Source organism: Sus scrofa, chromosome 6 (genome assembly GCF_000003025.6).
Source record: "Sus scrofa isolate TJ Tabasco breed Duroc chromosome 6, Sscrofa11.1, whole genome shotgun sequence".
Classification (NCBI taxonomy): Eukaryota; Metazoa; Chordata; class Mammalia; order Artiodactyla; family Suidae; genus Sus; species Sus scrofa.
In genome coordinates, this window is record NC_010448.4 from 63653203 (window position 1) to 63669813 (window position 16611).

At 58.7% G+C, this 16611-nt stretch overlaps 2 protein-coding genes and 1 long non-coding RNA gene across 14 annotated transcripts; 1 reads left to right on the forward strand and 2 right to left on the reverse strand.

The window, feature by feature from the left end:
- Window positions 2918-4366, reverse strand: AURKAIP1 (aurora kinase A interacting protein 1). Of its 5 annotated transcripts, none has more exons than XM_021097450.1 (3): window positions 4176-4366; window positions 3833-3922; window positions 2918-3565 (listed from the first exon to the last, which is right to left on the reverse strand). In XM_021097450.1, exons 2-3 carry the CDS (start codon window positions 3882-3884, stop codon window positions 3018-3020), a joined length of 600 nt encoding a protein of 199 aa, XP_020953109.1. In that variant the 5' UTR covers window positions 3885-3922; window positions 4176-4366; the 3' UTR covers window positions 2918-3017. The 5 variants fall into 5 exon arrangements, with proteins under 5 accessions (XP_020953109.1, XP_020953112.1, XP_020953113.1 ...); XM_021097453.1 differs by having other exon boundaries at window positions 4131-4327; XM_021097454.1 differs by having other exon boundaries at window positions 4117-4327.
- On the forward strand, window positions 4473-7680 carry LOC110261342. The gene is made up of 2 exons (XR_002345410.1): window positions 4473-4982; window positions 6731-7680. It is a non-coding gene; the product is annotated as an uncharacterized LOC110261342 (long non-coding RNA).
- CCNL2 (cyclin L2) lies at window positions 5851-14875 on the reverse strand. Of its 8 annotated transcripts, none has more exons than XR_002345409.1 (12): window positions 14505-14851; window positions 14132-14206; window positions 13761-13870; window positions 12463-12583; window positions 11082-11146; window positions 8585-10517; window positions 8332-8470; window positions 8087-8191; window positions 7847-8003; window positions 7276-7387; window positions 7072-7164; window positions 5851-6960 (listed from the first exon to the last, which is right to left on the reverse strand). XR_002345409.1 is itself a non-coding variant. In XM_021097449.1 (12 exons), exons 7-12 carry the CDS (start codon window positions 8675-8677, stop codon window positions 6606-6608), a joined length of 915 nt encoding a protein of 304 aa, XP_020953108.1. In that variant the 5' UTR covers window positions 8678-9328; window positions 10504-10517; window positions 11082-11146; window positions 12463-12583; window positions 13761-13870; window positions 14132-14206; window positions 14505-14820; the 3' UTR covers window positions 5851-6605. The 8 variants fall into 7 exon arrangements, 5 of the variants coding, with proteins under 5 accessions (XP_020953108.1, XP_020953107.1, XP_020953104.1 ...); XM_021097449.1 differs by lacking the exon at window positions 8332-8470 and having other exon boundaries at window positions 8585-9328; window positions 10504-10517; window positions 14505-14820; XR_002345407.1 differs by lacking the exon at window positions 8332-8470 and having other exon boundaries at window positions 14505-14875.

Sequence of the window (16611 nt, forward strand, 5' to 3'; positions counted from 1 at the left end):
TCTCTCAGAAAGCTTCTATGGGACGTGCTCCGTGAAAAGAAACATGTTAGCCACCAAACAGGAAAGCGTGGCATTCCACAAACAGGCTCCACCCGGCGAGGGCCGGGGGAGCTGCACCAAACAGGAGCCACTGGCCCACACTGAGAGTCTTCACAGCAAGTCAGCAAGTCTGGGACTGAGTCAGAGTCACACAGAAAAACATGTGAAAAGCCGAACAAGACTGAGAACAGGTAGTTATAGGAGAGGAAATAGAAGCCTGCTGGGCTCGAGGCCTGTGTGGATGCAGTTTGCAGGTGACCGGGCGACACAGGGAGGAGGTGGCCGAGGCCAGCAGCAACGGAGCTGCGGGGAGGTGCGGCGGCAGGGGGGAAGCTGACAACGCAGCCCTGAGCCACGGACAATCCTACCTGGCCCACAAATCGCAAACATAAGAATTCAGAGTTCTCTTGCGGCTCAGAAGGTTAAGGACCCAGCATGGTCACCGCAGCACCTTGATCCCGGGCCTGGGAACTTCCACATGCCCCAGGCATGACCAAAGCAAGCAAACCAAAGTAACACAAGCACGGTGAACAGGCTCTTTTTGGAGGGCCAGGGGACCCTTGTTGGATTCAGGGGGAAGCCAGGGTCTGCATCCCAGGGGACCCAGGAATGATCCCCCATTCACGTGAGGGCTTTGGTGGGTTTTGGTGTCCCCTGGTCTTGGTGGCCTCTGGGGCTTCCTCCAGACCCAGGGCTGACTCTGTCTCTTTCCCACGCCGTAGGCCACCTGCACGATGGTGAGGCTGGCCCAGAGGCCAGAGTGTGGGGTGCCAGGTCACAGGGCAGTCGCCCCAATTCACTCCACAGGCACATGCACAGTTAATGCCACCAGGTGACCCAGCTCACCTCGACCTTGATCTTGGCCACAGCTCAGAGACTCCCAAGGAGATGGCACAACTCGCTCCAGCCTGAGGGCTGAGGCCTCCCTCCACGTGCCCACAAGGGGCCCTGGCAGCCTTGCTGCTGCCACAGCTGAGGCCAGGGAGCTGCGAGCCTGGTGCTGCAGCACCTCGGTCTGAATGTTTCACTCCTGCTCTCCCCGGACGTCCCAAGTGGCAGAGTCTCAGCAGGTGTGGACTCGAGCCCCAGCCCAGCCACTTGGCTGATGTGGGACCCAGGGACCAGGGCTGGGGCGGGGGGCTCGCCCTCCTCTTCCAAGTGGCCGGAGCGCCTGAGGCCGAGGGTGGTGCTGGGCAGAGTCTGATGCTAAGGAGTCTGGAGGTGTCATGTCCCCCCCACCTGCAGACCCTGGGGCTGGACTCTTTGGCCCCCCAGGGGCTGCATCTCAAGAGCCCACCAGGGCCTTTCTCCAACACTCTTTTTGGCCCTCCGCCCTGCGGAGGAAGGGCCCCGCCTTCTGGTCTAGCAGGCTGAGGGAGGCTCCTCCAGCCTCTGCTCCCTGCCGAGGCCCTCGCCGGTCTGCTATTGGCTGCACAGGGTTTGGGGGGGGGGGCACACGGGTGTGCTGTGCCCTCCTCTGTGTATCTGATGAGCCCACCGTCCAGCCTCATGTCCTCCTGCCAGGTCTGAGCCCGCCTGGCTCTTTCCTCGGCCCACTGTGTTGGCAGGAATGCCCCGAAGACCTAGCCATGCCCAGACAGGGAGCAGCAGGGACAAGGCGTAGAGCCTGAACTCACCGAGGTGCCCCCACACTGGCTCCGAAAGGCAGATCCCCAGCAAGTGCTGAGACCACCCCATCAGCTGCGGCCCCGGCTGGGCCGCCCCTGGCTGAACCCAAGCCCTAAGCCCTGCTAGAGGAGGCTGGGGTCAGCGGGGATCCCAGGCCAGAGCCACATGGGGCGGGGGGCAGGGCTGGCACGCAGACAACGGGGAGGAGGGGCTGGGGAGGGCGGCGGCCCCGTGGGGAAGAGGGGAGGGCTGCAGAGTCCACATAAAACCTCGAACTGCCTCCTGAGGTCGCCGGCAGGGTCAAGGCATCCAAACCACAGGCAGGATGAGGGCTGCACACATGAGCCAGGGCCAGGAGAGGGTGCCAGGGCCAGGCCCACAGGGCAGGGGACAGGGACCAAGGAAACAGAGCCTGGCAGGGCCTGGCGGAACCACGGGGCACCCACACCCTGGAAGGGCCAGGCTTCTCCAGCTCCGAGAGCGGCAGCCCCTCCTCAGCCGGTCCACCCCTGCCCCGGCCAGAGCAGGCCCTCCCTGCCCAAGGAGCCCCTCGCCGGCCCCACGCAGGGCCCAACAAGCGGCAGAAGCCAGGAGCCCACAGGACACCGTCCATCGCCACCGCCGAGGACAAGGCCGCCCTTCCTGCCTGCCCAGCGAGACCCCCCCTGACCGCACGGGGTCCACATACATGAGGGTTTTTCACTGAACAGGGCCTATGATACCACGCAATCTGCAGCTGGTTGAAGCCAGACCCACGGACGTGAAAGGCCAACTGTAAATCATACTCAGGTCTTCAACTGCTGGAAGGCTAACTGTACACCCTCGTCACGTCAACACCTCGGCCTGGGCATTCCAGGCCCCAGGCAGGTCCCTTGGCACATTCGCCATTGGTGTGCTCATTGAGAGTCTGCCCTGGAGTCCCTGCGCGGTGCAACAGGATCGGCAACATCTCTGCAGCACCAGGGCACAGGTTCAATCCCCGACCCTGCACGGTGGCTTAAAGAATCCAGAGACTCTATATAATGTAGGGCAGCTGAGAAAAGAGAGAGAGAGAAAAAAAAAAGGCCTGCCCTGAGGGCAGAATGGGACTCTTCAAAGCTGTTCCCACTCGTGCATGCCTGGCCCCAGGACAAGGGCCAGCTTGAGGAAGGGATGGCCAATCTGCCTGCCGAGGGTCCTTGTTCCTTCTGTAATATCAAAGGCTGGCACCAACCTCAAACCCCAAGCAGCTCGCCCAAGCAGACAGGGGTCCAGGCCAGCAGACAGCAGAGTGTGCTGGTTCTTTATTACAATGGGTGGTGGGCAGTAACGGGGGGGGGGGGGGGGGGCCGCCATGCGCACCTCCAGACTCATTGGTTCTTCAGATAGATCTTGGGGGTCTGCCAGCCTGCAGGGGCTTCCTTCAAGCCTGCCTTCTGCCAGATGCGCTTCAAGTCTCTCTCAAACTTGACCTGCTTCTGTCTCAGGCGCCCTTCCCTGACTTTCCGCCGCAGGAACCGGGTTCTCTTGACCAGCTTGCGGTACTTGTGGTGATTCATCTTCCGCCGGCGGATCTTCAGGATGTTTTTGCACTGCATCTGGGGTGTGTCCCGAACCTCCTTATCCCCCTGCTTGACCCCTTCCCCCACCTGGCTAGGCGGACATTGATAGAGCTGAGCTGGAGACACAGTCCCTGGGGTCCCAGCGCCCAGTCTGGGCAGGAGGTAGCGAATGGTCAGCCAGCTCTCCAGCGGGCTGATGGACATCTTCCTGGGGACCAGCATCTCCTCAAGCTCTGGGTGGACGTGCTTGCCAGGAAGAGAGGCAATCCCACTGGGGCCTGGGGGCTGCGTGCTGTAGCGAGGCCTGCAGGCGTGCCTGCCCAGTACCTCTGAGACGCGCGGGGACCCACTGCGGCCTGCAATAAACAAGCCGACACAGTTACCACTCCTATGCACGGCCAGCGGGCCTGGGGCGCAGAACCTCCACGGCAGACTGGCCTGAACCCCTGCCTACTACATTCTCAGGCCCAAACTATGACACTTGGAAGCTTAAGGGGCTGTTTGTGCAGCCAGGCCCCCGGCTCCAGGGGGTGAGATACAGCAGCGGGGCGCAGCGGAGCTGCTAGTCCCACATCCAACCCCAGGTGCGTATCCAGCCCGTCCGCCCCCGTGGGGCCTCTTACCTGCCCCGGGAACAGCCCTGAGCAGCTGGGAAGTCAAGCGCACCAGGAACATGGTTTGAGTGTGGCGGCGGGCCCGGGTGCTCAGCAGAGCTGGAACACAGGTGGGAGCCGAGGTCACTCCGAGGACTGCGGTCACGCCCCGCCTCCCCTCCCGTCGCTCTCACCACCCCCTCCCGCAACGGGAACGTTACTTCGAGTACGACTCCCTCAAAACCTCCGCCTCCGCCGTTCCCCAGCTGCGCGACTCCGGGCAGGTACCGACCCTCCCTGAGCCTCAGCTTCACCCCGAAGCGCCCACCGCACGAGTGGGATCGACGCTCGGGCTCCAGGTCCCGAGCCCTACCCGGCCACGGCCGCCTTCGCTGTCCCTGGAGCGCGAGCTCTGCGGCCGCACGCCGAGCCTCCCCAGACGCCGCCGAGAGACGCAGCGGACCATTCCGCCGCCGCGCTCAAGCACTTCCGGTCCTTCCCTAAACCGACCCCCAGCCCGCGTGCGGCCGCCCGCCAGTTCCTACGCCCAGCGCCCCCTAGCGCATCACGGCTCCCTGCTCCTTGTCTGCGCAGACCCAGACGGGCCCCCAAATCGACGGCTTCCGGCCGGAGGAACCGCCCCCCCACCCCCGCGCGCCCCGCTCCCAGATCGCCAGTTCCGCCTGTGTCCAGCAAAGGCTAGAAAACTACATTTCCCACAATCCCAAACGATGCCGTCTGCACCTGAGTGGCCCGAACTCCCTTCCCTCCACGACTGGCCAAGGGCCAGTTGGTCCAGGCGGCCGGAAGTGGCGTTTCGGAGCTGCGACAGGGATGTTGTCCCGGCCACGGAAATAGAGTTCGCGGGACGACAGAAGTGGCGGGAGCTACTGCGCCCGCTGGAGCGGGAGGCTAAGGATCAGGAGCCGCTGAGGTTGCGGGCGTGGCCCCTACCCCCGAGCCCTCCTCGCGAGGATGGGAGGGAAGGTGGCCGACACGTGGTGCCTGCGCGCCCGGGCTCCTGCAGCCCGAAAGCCAATAGTGCGGCGCCGGGGCGCCGTAAGATCTCGGGGGTCTTGGGACCCGCCGCCCCCTCCATTTGGCTTTCAGATTCCTCGCTCTGCCGGTCTGGATAAGCGAAGGAGGCCCCGCGTCTAACGCAGGATAGAAAGCGGGATAGGTGGGTTTTTGTTTCCTTTAGAGCAAGCAAACTCCCATCCTGTGCCTAAGATTTTGTTCGAAAACCAAAAGCAGTCTCCCTGGAGCTTGCGGTTCGGCTAGAACTCAGCGTTGCTCCTCAAGAGTAGGGGACCAGAAGGGCTTCACCTGTCTAGTCCCGAAAGGCTCTGTTGTCCTCACTGAAGTTGGCTAGCGTGGACAGGATCCCCAGAATGACCTGCAGGGACGCCTGGTAGGGAAGGGATGTAGGGAGAGCCCCACTGGCTCTGCTCAGAGGCTTGTCCTGTAGGAGGGCCTTCCAGTGAGTCTTAGCAGGAAGTGGCCAGGCCTGGCCACCCCCAGGCTCCAACCTGGCTAAGCAGGGAGTGGAGGGCAGGCCAGTGGGAGGGCAGAAGCTGCAGCCTCCAGGCCCAGCGCTATAGCCGAGTCACGTGATGACCCTGCTCTTCAGTGGCAGGGGCTGCTTCTGGGTCCCACCTGTGGGAATGCCCCTCTCACTCCAGCCGCCCGGCCTCCCCAGTCTTTTACTTACGTTTGGTCTTAAGAGTGAGCCACCTGGATTGTGGGTGCTGACCCCGTCGCTTTGACACCTCCTTGGCTTTTTAACACTGGGCACCTTCCCCCAGGCTCACTGGCCCTAGTGTGGCCTGGAGAGAATTCACCCAGGTCCTGTGACAGGCCCCTGACAGCCCCTGATCCACACCAGGAGCCTTGCTCCCAGCTGCCGCCAGCCTGACACACAGCCTGGTGGGTCGCAAACGAGCTCCCTCCGGTGTAAGGGGACCCAGGACCATTGTGTCCTTTACACGCTCCCTTTACCCAAGGACAGGAGCCCTGACAAGGCTCCACAGAAGAGCAGGCGCATGGCATGCAGTACAAAATCCAACGCTTTAATGAGCTCGAGATGGCAGCGCAGACAAAGCACTAGAACGGATGCTGCGGGCTGAGCCCGGTATCCAGCAAGCAGGAGGACACACCACAAATTCTCTAAAGTTCCAAATGTCCTGAGTAGAGAGAACTGTGTTTATTTAACCACATAAAATGCATATATACGAAATGCCTCAGTATTGGAGCTGGTGGCCTGCACTCAGCGTCGCAGATAAAAATATAGGACTTTCAACACAGATCGAAATACCTTCACATTTAAAAAATCAGAATCCTCTACATGTTTTAAGCTGACAGAATTCAAGTTCTGAGTTTTCCGATACGGCTGTAACGTGTACGAAACACGTTTATTTACAACATGGGCAGGGAGTGAGGGGCTGTTAAGGCCATTTTCTCATGTCAAACACTGCAAGATACGTACATAAGTACAACCTAATATAGGCAAAGGTTCAAAGAGTCATTTTCTTGGTTTAACGTAATTGAGGGTCGGTACAGGGGTGGAGACCGCTTGTCCTTAGCACCAAGCCACACCACGAGGACGCGGGCCTCGGCCGCCGGCTGCTGTGGGGGGCTCTGCAGGACAGGTGGGGGCCGGGCCCGGGCCAGGCTTGAGGGCACCTTGCCCTCCTCTCAATTCCGTCTCCAAAGTCATCTCGAGGCCCAGGGTCAACAGCCGTTTCCAAGAAAGAGCCGTGCCCCGGGGCCAGGGGCTGAGGTGTGCACGCCGAGGGACCATCCCTCACCTCCGGTGCCGGCTGTGCCCAGGGTGGTCCCGCTCGTAGCGACGACCTGTTCGCTCGTAAGATCGAGAACGTTCCCGTCGCTGGTCTCTGTAGTAGTGACTTTTTTTCTTGTATTTTCCAGAATTATCTGCCCGCTCTCTTGAGCGGCTCCGAGAGTGGGAGGAGCTGCGGCTGCGGGACTTGCGGGGCTTCTGTGCGGAGAACTTGCAGTCCTTGGCCTTGTGGTAGCCCCTCACCTTGGAGCCCTTGTAGGTGGCACCACGGTGGGCCTGTCTTGGCGGGGAGTCACTCCGGCTCCGCGAGCGGCTCTGTGACTTGGACCCGCCAGACGTGGAGCCGCTGTCACTCTTCCTGTGAAGGAGACCACCAGGTGAGGGACCACCCGGCCTGTCACCTCCACAAAGATACCCCACCCCCACCCCGGCCAGGGACAGGCCCCAGGGAGCCCTGAGCAGCACGCACCTCCTTTTAGGGGAAGCGGATCGCGACGGGGACCTTGAGTAGCTCTGCTCGTGGCTCCCGCTCCGACTCCGGCTCCCTCGGCCCTTGGGCAGGCTGACAACAGGGCGGGAGCGGTTTCAGAGCCAGCGCCTCGGCAGCCAAGCCCAGGGCCCGCGGCCGCCTCGGCAGCCAAGCCCAGGGTCCGCCGGCCGTTCGGGTACTCACCCATTCACCGGGCTGTCGGCCTTGGCCTTCTTCGCGCCCTCCGTCCTCCTCCTGGCATTCTTCGCAGAGAGCGGGGAGGGCTTGTTTCCTTTGCCCTCCTGGGGGGAGCCTGCTAGAATCAAGCACAGGAAGTCACACCCTGACCGCTACTCTGGCGAGAAAGGGGTCAGCCGAGCAGGATGAGGTTCCTCCTGCGGGATCTACAGGGCCGACCTGACTCCTTGCTGGACTCGGAACCCCGAGATGCAGAAAGCCACCTGTCTTGCTTGCCTTGGGGACTGGGACGGCATCATGCTTCACTCCAGCCTCTGACAACATGACCTACTGCCCTGCCCTGGACGTTCGAGATTTGCATCAAAAGACACGCTATGTGGGTGGGCTGAATAAAGAGGCTTTCGGAAGGCCCGTCCATGTCCCTTCCTGACAGAGACATAAGCACGAACCCCCCCTTATTTCCAAGACCTGGTGTGTGCTGGGGACTCCAGGGCCGTGGGAGCACTCAGGCTGGCTGCAGCCGGGACCCTAAGGGAGATGCCGGAGGGCGGACCCCGAGCTGCACCCTGATGCTCACCCGGCTTCGGGGCAGGTGAGAACCGCGACGCGCTCTCCAGCACCTGGGTGCCTCCGCCGCCACCGCCGCCAGGCAGCAGGCCCTTGGCCTGGGCCTTTGCCTCGTCCAGGGCGTGCCTACGCTTCTCCACCTCACTCTCCAGCTGCGTCAGGTCCACCTAGGAGAGGCGGCGCCCACAGTTCAGAAACAGACGCTTACAGGCACACACAGGTAGACACGTCACACAAAAAAACACAGAACCTTTTTCCGAGTGTAAAGCTGGAGGATTTTTAAGCAGATTTCTTGAATTTCTTCCTCAGTTGCTCCAAACAGAAGAAACCAGTGGGGACGATTGGGCAGAGGGATCTGTGAGCAGGAGAGCAATCCCGGTTATACTCCTCACCAGCAAGGTTCTTAACAGTGAGAGAACAAGCCCACTGCTCATCAGCACGCAGGCTTTTGGAGTTCCCGCCCGTGGCTCAGCAGGTTAAGAGCCCAACTAGTACCCATGAGGATGCGTGTTCAATCCCTGGCCTCACTCAGCGGGTTAAGGATCCGGCGTTGGCCTGAGCTGTGGTGTAGGTCGCAGATGCGGCTCCTATTCAGCCCCTGGCCTGGGAACCTCCATATGCCGCAGATGCGCCCCTAAAAAAGACAAAAATCAAGGAGGCTTTTTAGTGGCACCAAGGAGCATAACCTGAAGCACACCGAAGGCTCGCGAAGAATCGGGAGGGGCCCCCGTCACGGCCCAACACTGACCTCCAGCGTCCGGGCAGCGAGGTAAATGCAGGCACAGGCGATGCTCTCGGGCTGGAACCTCACAAAAACATCTGTGCGAAGGCTGTCGTTCATGTAATTCCTGCAAAGCAAAGGCAGGAAGAACTGCAACACCCGGGGGACCCCAACACCCGTCTGCGCCACCTCGGCCACGTCGCTACGCGTCTAAGTCCACTGCCGAGACTGCGAGCTACACAGTCCCGGACTCACGAGTTCAGGGAGAAACGTTCTAACTGCTTTTTCTGAATAGAGGCCAGGAGAACAGGGAAGTTACTGGAAAAAAACTTAAAAAGCTGGCTGAATGTCAGACAACGTGTGTTGCCATGAAAGAGAACCGACTTCGGCTTTACTGTTCCCTCTCAACCTTCGGCTGCTCTCATGCAAAACAGGGCCTCAGAGAGCTGTCTACGTGGCGGTCCAGCAGAGCTGATTAGAGAAACCTAAAGGCTCAAGATCCATAGTGCAGAGAAACATGCAAACGCAAAGGACCGGGCTGAGCACAAGGCCTGCGAGGCTCTTTCTGAGACGAGTCGTCCTCCGGCGGGTCTTCGCCTGGAAGAGGCGCTCAGGCCGGGCCTTCTTCCGCTCACGCGTCCACTTGGACAGGGGAGAAAGGCTCTTGGCTGCAGGGGAACATCACGCAGAGGAGGGCTCGATGCCCGGGGACAGCCTCTTCTCGGGCTTAGCCAAGAACCGTTTCCAAACTGTCCCATTTCAACAAGGAGTCTTAAAATGAACATTCATAAGATCAGATGAAAGCAACAAAATACAGGTTTCATCACAATCAGTGCATTTTAAAAACTTTACCGTATTTTAGAGACATAAAGATACAAAACATTTGCATTTTTAAAAAACTTAAAAAAGAGTTTAAACAATGGCTACATTGTCAACATTTCGTTTAGACACATTTCTCTGAGGTTTAATAGAGAAACAGCAGACCTCACATCAACTTTATCAAGATTGCAAAAACAGAAAACTAATGCCATGAGAACACAGTTGAACAGGTCAAATGTTCAGAGCACCTAGCGAATCCCAGTTCTATCAGGCCACCCCCTCGGGGACCCAGGTGTGCTGGGATGTGACCGACGTGCCCCAACCCGGTCTCTTCGGCCCACCTCCCAGGAGAGGTGACACACAAACCCAGGAGAGTTCGCAATGACCAGTTCTGCATGTGCCCACGAGCAGCACCTGCCTCTGAAGCTCTGGCTCCAGGCACCCAGAAGTGACCAAGCAAAGGCCTGAGTGACCAAGGCCGTACATCCCAAGAGTTGCAAGTGAACAGTTCATACCGTTTATGAACGTAACCCCCAGTAACGTTGGGGGCTCTAGTAAAAAAAATCTCAGTCCTCAGAGAGTGATATTTTTAATGCATTAACTTTTAGGTCCCCCAAAAAACAGAGTCCTCAAAACATACATTTAAACTGACTGCTACGTCTGAAACACATTACAGTATAAATATCCAAAGGGCCCACGGGTGATCTAAAGATGCACACCTTTCGTGGACCTCGAGGGGGGCGCCCCTCAGCGGCCGATCGGAGCAACTGTGGGGCTTCCAGAGCCAACCACCTCCCACGCTCCAGTCTGAGTTCCCACCAGCCACTTTTGACCGCTTCCCACCGAGAAAGGTACTGCATCTTTATTGCACAGGTACAGCAGTTTAAAGGACAAAATTCAAGTCAACAGTTACCAAGTCTAATCGATACAGTTACCAAGCAGGACAGAGGGTTAACAAGAAGCACAATCGTCAGAACCACAGCAGCGTCGGCCAGCACTAGACTATCGTGCGCATACCACCTCTAGAGCCAGCCTTCGGCGCGGAGCCTGCACTGGATTGGCTGAGGACGGCCGCTGTCCCTGCACCAAAGCGCTTGGGCAGGAGAGGAGAAGTCTTAGTCACTTACCCTCAGAGGCTACCCTTTGATTGAAAGAGTACAGAAAAGAAAAGTCAAAATGGGTTCTCCAGGACACACGGCACACAGCACCAGACAATTCAGCAGCAAAAATATGCCCTCACTGACTTAACTCTGGGGAAAGCTCCCAGCGCTGACCTCTCACTAGGCCTCCTCGCCAGCATGCGCACAGTTCAAATCGGCCCCAGAGGGGAAGGAACGCTTTCGAGCCCTCCCCCCGATTCCTCCTTAATACAGGCTGTTGGAAGCAGTTTCACAGCAGGTGTGAAACCCCTAAGGCCACGGTGGCCCGGGTGGGAAAGACCCCGATGTGCCAACTCAACAGCCCCCAGAGGGAAGCCCGCTGACTGCTCTCGAGGGTTGGGGACAGCACGGCCACCTTACCGTTACACCAGTGCCCGATATTTGGGGAGGCCGGCTGGCATTTACACGCCAGGAACACTGGGCACTTAGACAACTCCAGCCCACAACCAAGTCATGGGACCGACTACCCACTGCCCGAGCGCCTCAAACCAACAAACTCCTGCACTGCCCTTGCTGGTCGCATAGAACAAGGAAGGTCAACTCACCATGCGGTCTGGACCAGGGGTTGGTTACGCTCACACTCTAACACCTGAAGGTACATAACGATTATCTGGAAGATACGGGCAGGCAGTTATTACCGAGAACCTCCAGGCCCCGAATGCAGCTCTCGAGAGTGTCCATGCAGCAAGTAAGAGCCTCAGGCTAGACCCCAGGGGTGGCTCCTGGTCACAGCTCAGCTGGAGGGGAGGTCTGGCCGACATGCCCGCCACCTGCTCTCGCAGCCCAGGGTCGCAAAAGCACGGGAGGACCCAGCTGCACCAGGTTTGTCTTGGCTGGTACCGGGCTGATGCTCATTCTCATCTTCCACACATTTTTCACCAGTGAGATCAGCCTGCCCTGAACGTTCCTGCTTCCCAGTTGCCAACTTACACAAAAGGTGGTGTGACAACACTTGCAGCAAATGAGGAAAAAGCTCTCAACCTACAGTAAGTGATCTACCAAGACTGGGAACAAATGCTGGACAGTCAGACGAGCGAGAGAGAACACGGGGAAACTCCCAATAAAACAGGGATGGAGGAAGTGCCCGTTGTGATTCAGCAGGTTACAAACCTGACTAAATCTGTGTGAGTTCAATCCCTGGCCTCGCTCGGTGTGTTAAGGAGCCAGCGATGCTGAAGGCCGGCAGCTGTAGATCCAATTCGACCCCCTAGCCTAGAAACCTCCATATGCCAAGGGTGTGGCCCTAAAAAGCAAAAAAAAAAAAAAAAAAGAAAAGAAAAAGAAAGAAAGAAAGAAAAGAAAATAGCGCTTTTGTGTTGACAAAAAGAAAAAAAAAGATGAAGCCAGCATGCTGTGCCGGTGTGTCACGTGGGAGGAGCGCACGAACTGCGTGCTCGACCGCGAGTGTGCTGCGCTCCTGAGGAAAAGGGCTCAGGATTCTCCCGACTCCCCCGTAACAGGAAATCAGGTTACCACTAAAGCCAATGGGGTCCTGCTGGACAGCACGGGGAATTAGTTCCATCACTCGTGATGGACCGTGATGCGAAGGAACACGAGCAAAGGGATGCAGGTGTGCAGGCGGGACTAGGTCACTCCGCTGTACAGCAGAAGCTGACAGCAGTGGAAATCAATGATAAAATTGGTTTAACTGTCACTAAAACAACTTAGAAAGTCAGCTGTTGAGAAAAAAAAATGCAGAGTGACACCTCATTTTGACAAGTTCATTCCCATCTTGAAAAGCTCAAACCCAAGATGCAGTTCTCAAAGCTCTTAAAAAGACGCCATTAAAATTAACGTAACACAAGACCACGGAAAAACTTATTTCCAGGTTAGAGTGCAAACGGGACACTGGAGTCAGGGGCCCAGTTACTCCTCTTCCGTTTCCAATCTGGGTGACACGGGGCGGCAGCGGGGCCTCGTACCCACCTTGTGAGGGTGCTTCACGTGCACGCAGAAGCCCAGCTCCTTGAGGACTCGCCTTTCCGCCTTTATGATTTGATTCTTTAAATTAACGTAATCTTGATCCAGCAGGAGAGGCACAGGTTTTCTACAAAGACAGAGCACGCATCTAGTGAGAATTAAATACAACAGAATCTGTCCAACCCAGGATGGCCGCCGCCGACAGCCTCCCGGAAACAGAGTCGGCTTCCTTTAACCAGCGAGACTACCGGCTTCCTCGAACCCCAGCGCCACCCAGCTTACCCTTCTCAGGAAGGCTCTCCCGTTTTCTTTCCATTTTGTTTTGTTTTAATGGCCGTGCCCACAGCACTTGTGAATTCCCGGGATGGGGAATGGATCCAAGTCGCAGCTGCAACACTGGATCCTTTAACCCGCTGCACCAGGACCAGGGTTTGAACCTCGCCTCCGCAGTGAGCTGAGCTGCTGCGGTCGGACTCTTAACCCACTGTGCCAGTGTGAACTTCTCTCCCTGTGTTTGACTGAGAAATGCCACTGAACATATTGGAGGGTCTCACAAGCTCCTCACCCAAGGACTGCTCCTGGTTCGTCCTGCTCAAGACGCATGTGCATCACAAGTGAATGGGAAAGCAAAGGACCAGCAGAGTACAGCATTTCAATAGCAGAGGCTGTTTTATTGGCTGGAGGTTGGAAGGCCTGGCCAAGGATGCTTCTAGACACCCTACAACGCACAGGACAGCCCCCCACAAAGCATCACCCACCCAAAAATGGAAACAGTGTTGAGGGTGACAAGCCAGCTCTGGAGCATTCAGAGACTGACGGGGGCACACCAGGAAACCGATGCCAGAAAGACGACTGCCACACTTCCCTGACCACTCTTCACTCACTAAACAGTATGGGTCGGCCCCCTCTGCACCAGGGCTCCTCTGGGCACAAGTTTAAACCTCACAACCCCGAGAATGCCCGCTGGGGCTCAGCTGGTTAAGAACCCGACACTGTCCATGAGGACACAGATTCAACCCCTGGCCCCACTCAGTGGGTTAAGGGTCCAGAGATGCCCAGAGCTGCAGTGTAGGTTGCGATGTGGCTTGGATCCAATGTTTCTGCAGCTGTGCCGACGGCTGGCAGCTGCAGCTCTGATCTGCCCCCTAACCTGGGACTTACATGTGCCGCAGGTGCGGCCATGACAAAGAAAAGCGAGCAAGTAGAAGCTTACATCCTGAATCTTGTTTCAGAAACATCCGTGTAACTGGACAGCCGCGAGAACGAGCACACGCACACCTGCAACAGCTCTAACTCGGACGCACCTTTTCTCCCTCAGGTGTCGAAGCCGGTGAAACACATTGATGACGTCTCGGATCCTTCTGGGAGCTTCCTCTATCTTGGAGGCCAGGTGAACACAGGCCATTGACACATGCTGAAATGGAAGCAACGCAACACGGACGTCTGCTCCAGCGGCGACACCTCCCACAGCTTAAAACCAGCTGAGAGCAAAGAGGGGTACCGGGAGAAAAAGGCCACCTATCTACCGCACAGGGGGCTCCCCAAGCCTTTAAGGACAGCGCTGCAGGTGGTGGAAGACAAGGACTCACTCCACTGAGCAACGCGGCAAAACAACAAACCCAGGTTTCCGGTTCCCCCCTTTCTGCGGGACAGACAGACGAGGAGGAGGTCTTACCTCCATGGAATGCTTCACAAAGGACTTGGTATAAAAGAACCGCTGGAACAACACCTGCCCTGTAGCCATGGCCACCTACAGAAGAGAAAAGTTTCCATCCTTTCCAAACGCCTACTCTGAGTGTTTCATACTTAAGTCACTGAGTTTCCTGAGACTCCTGACAACCAAAAACTAAAACGTGTCCCGCTGCTTTGCCTCCCTCACTACCTCCGGGACGCGCTGGGCCCGGGGCCCGGGTGGGAATTAGGAGCGGGCTTGGGGTCGGACGTCGGCGCCGAGCCGCCCGGCCCTGCCGCCAACAAAGGGCCCCGCCGCCTCCCCCGGCGCCGGCACGGCGGTTACCTCGGCCCGAGGCTCGCGGCCGCTCCCTCACCTGCGGCAGGCGGAGCAGGATGCCGGCCGCCTGGATGAGCTCGCAGCCCACCACGCGGAGGTCGGTCTCGGTGTCGGTGTCGAGGCCACTCGACATGGACGGAGTGAAGCGCAGCTTGTCGTCAGGCAGGAGGCAGTTCTCCAGGGTGATGAGCACCCCAGAGTACAGCCGGTCCCCGATCAGCACCCCCTGCGATCCCGGGGCTGCGCTGCCCGAGCCCGGCGTGCCGGCCGCTGCCGCGGGGGCCGCCGAGCCCGGAGCCCCGGCCCCGGTCCCGGCCGTCCCCGTCGCCGCCGCCATTTTGTGCCGCCGACTCCTTCTCGGGCTCCTTCCCCGTAGGGCGGCTCCTCGCGACGCTCTACGGCCGCGACCGCCCCGCCCCGCCGCGTACCATTCGTTCGACTGGTGGGCGGCCCGAACCCGCCTTGTGGCGATTGGCTGTACCGCCTGCCCGTCAGCGTCTCACCCGACGCCGGAACCGGAGCGGGCGGGGCCGGGCACGTTACCCAGGAGGCCCCGCGGCGCCCTAGCGAGGCCGCGGCCGCGACCCGGAAGTACTAGCCGTAGACGCCGGTTCCGGTCCTGGCGCACAGCTGGTGCCGGGGTCCGTGAGGTCGCGAGGGTTCCGCTGCAGCCGCAGGCTTCTGGGGGGTCCCGCGGGGGCCCAGGGGAGGGCAGGGCCCTTGCCGGGCAGTGGGAGTGGGGGCGGCTCTCCTACCGCCGGGACTGCGTCCTGCAGGGCAGGGGTCCAGAGCTTGGGTGGCGGTGTCGGAGGTCTTCGAGGCAGCCGGCGCGGTCATTACTCTCTAGCCTTTACTGAGACCAGGTTTTGGGGCACACGTGTTAATGCCATATTCTCAAAGTTCTCGCCTACAAGTCGAGTCCATACAGAAAAGAAAGGGTAGTTTCCAGCCATTTCTCCTGGAAACAGCGGGGAGCCATCGACGGGTTTGACTTCATTTCCTCATCGGTTGTACCAGGCGCTCCCAGGATCAATGAATTTTTACGTCACCGGACAGCAGTGTTGTAATCGCGTCCGATGCGGTAATCGTTATTACTAAAGTTTTCCCAAACTTCCACCGAGATTAGTGGAAGAACCTGGGAGGATGTGGAAAAGACCGGGCGAGGGCAGGGTGGAGAGGAGATGGCAGGGTAGGCGCCTGGATGGGTGCGGGAGAACAGGAGCTGCCAGTGACTGCGCCCATGACTGAAACCCCAAACCCGGAGGGTGCCATTGGCTTTCACTCCTGAAGAGACTTAATCCTGCAGCTCAAGCAGTGCCAACTAAACCTGTCTCTCATCCCCACAGGCCACATGATAACCGTGCTCCCCTGCTCCTACCCCCCAAGCCGGCATCGCCAGCATGTCTCCTCTGTGGGCTACAATAGCACACTGTCCAGGAAAGGAAGAATTTCCTCTTCTGAAACCCCCTGGAAACAGTGTTTTCCATTGCCCCTGCCTGGGATGCTTCCCATCTCCTGCAGTGACTAGCCAGAGGGAAAAGTTTATGGCTGTAGCCAGTCAGAGCCAGACTGGGGCTGGGGACAGGGCCATGGCACCTGGGTCTGCACAGAAGGAAACCCGGGTCCTGCAGCCAGAGGGGGCGCAATTGCCAGGAACAGCACACAGCTGTCTGCCACATCCCACCTTCCTTTATGGAGATGAAGAGAGAGGAGGCAGCTCCTCCACAGCGGTGCATCTAGCACAGAATTGGGCCCCTGACACCAGAGGGCTCTCTGGATCCCCCACCCTGTTGTCTCTTCAACAGCATTTATGGAGCTCCCATCATGGTGCAGTGGAAACGAATCCGACTAGGAACCATGAGGTTGCAGGTTCGACCCCTGGCCTTGCTCAGTGGGTTAAGGACCCAGCGTTGCCATGAGCTGTGGTGTAGGTCGCAGACAGGGCTCGGATCCTGCATTGCTGTGGCTGCAATGTGGGCCAGCAGCTGTGGCTTCGATTTGACCCCTAGCCTGGGAAGTTCCAAATGCCAGGAGTGCGGTTCGAAAAAGGAAGACAGACACACTAGTGCGTGAGTGGTCAGGTACTGCACTAGGTGTGGCCCAACAGCACTGGCCTCCTGCCTCCACACACCTGCAGTCTCTTG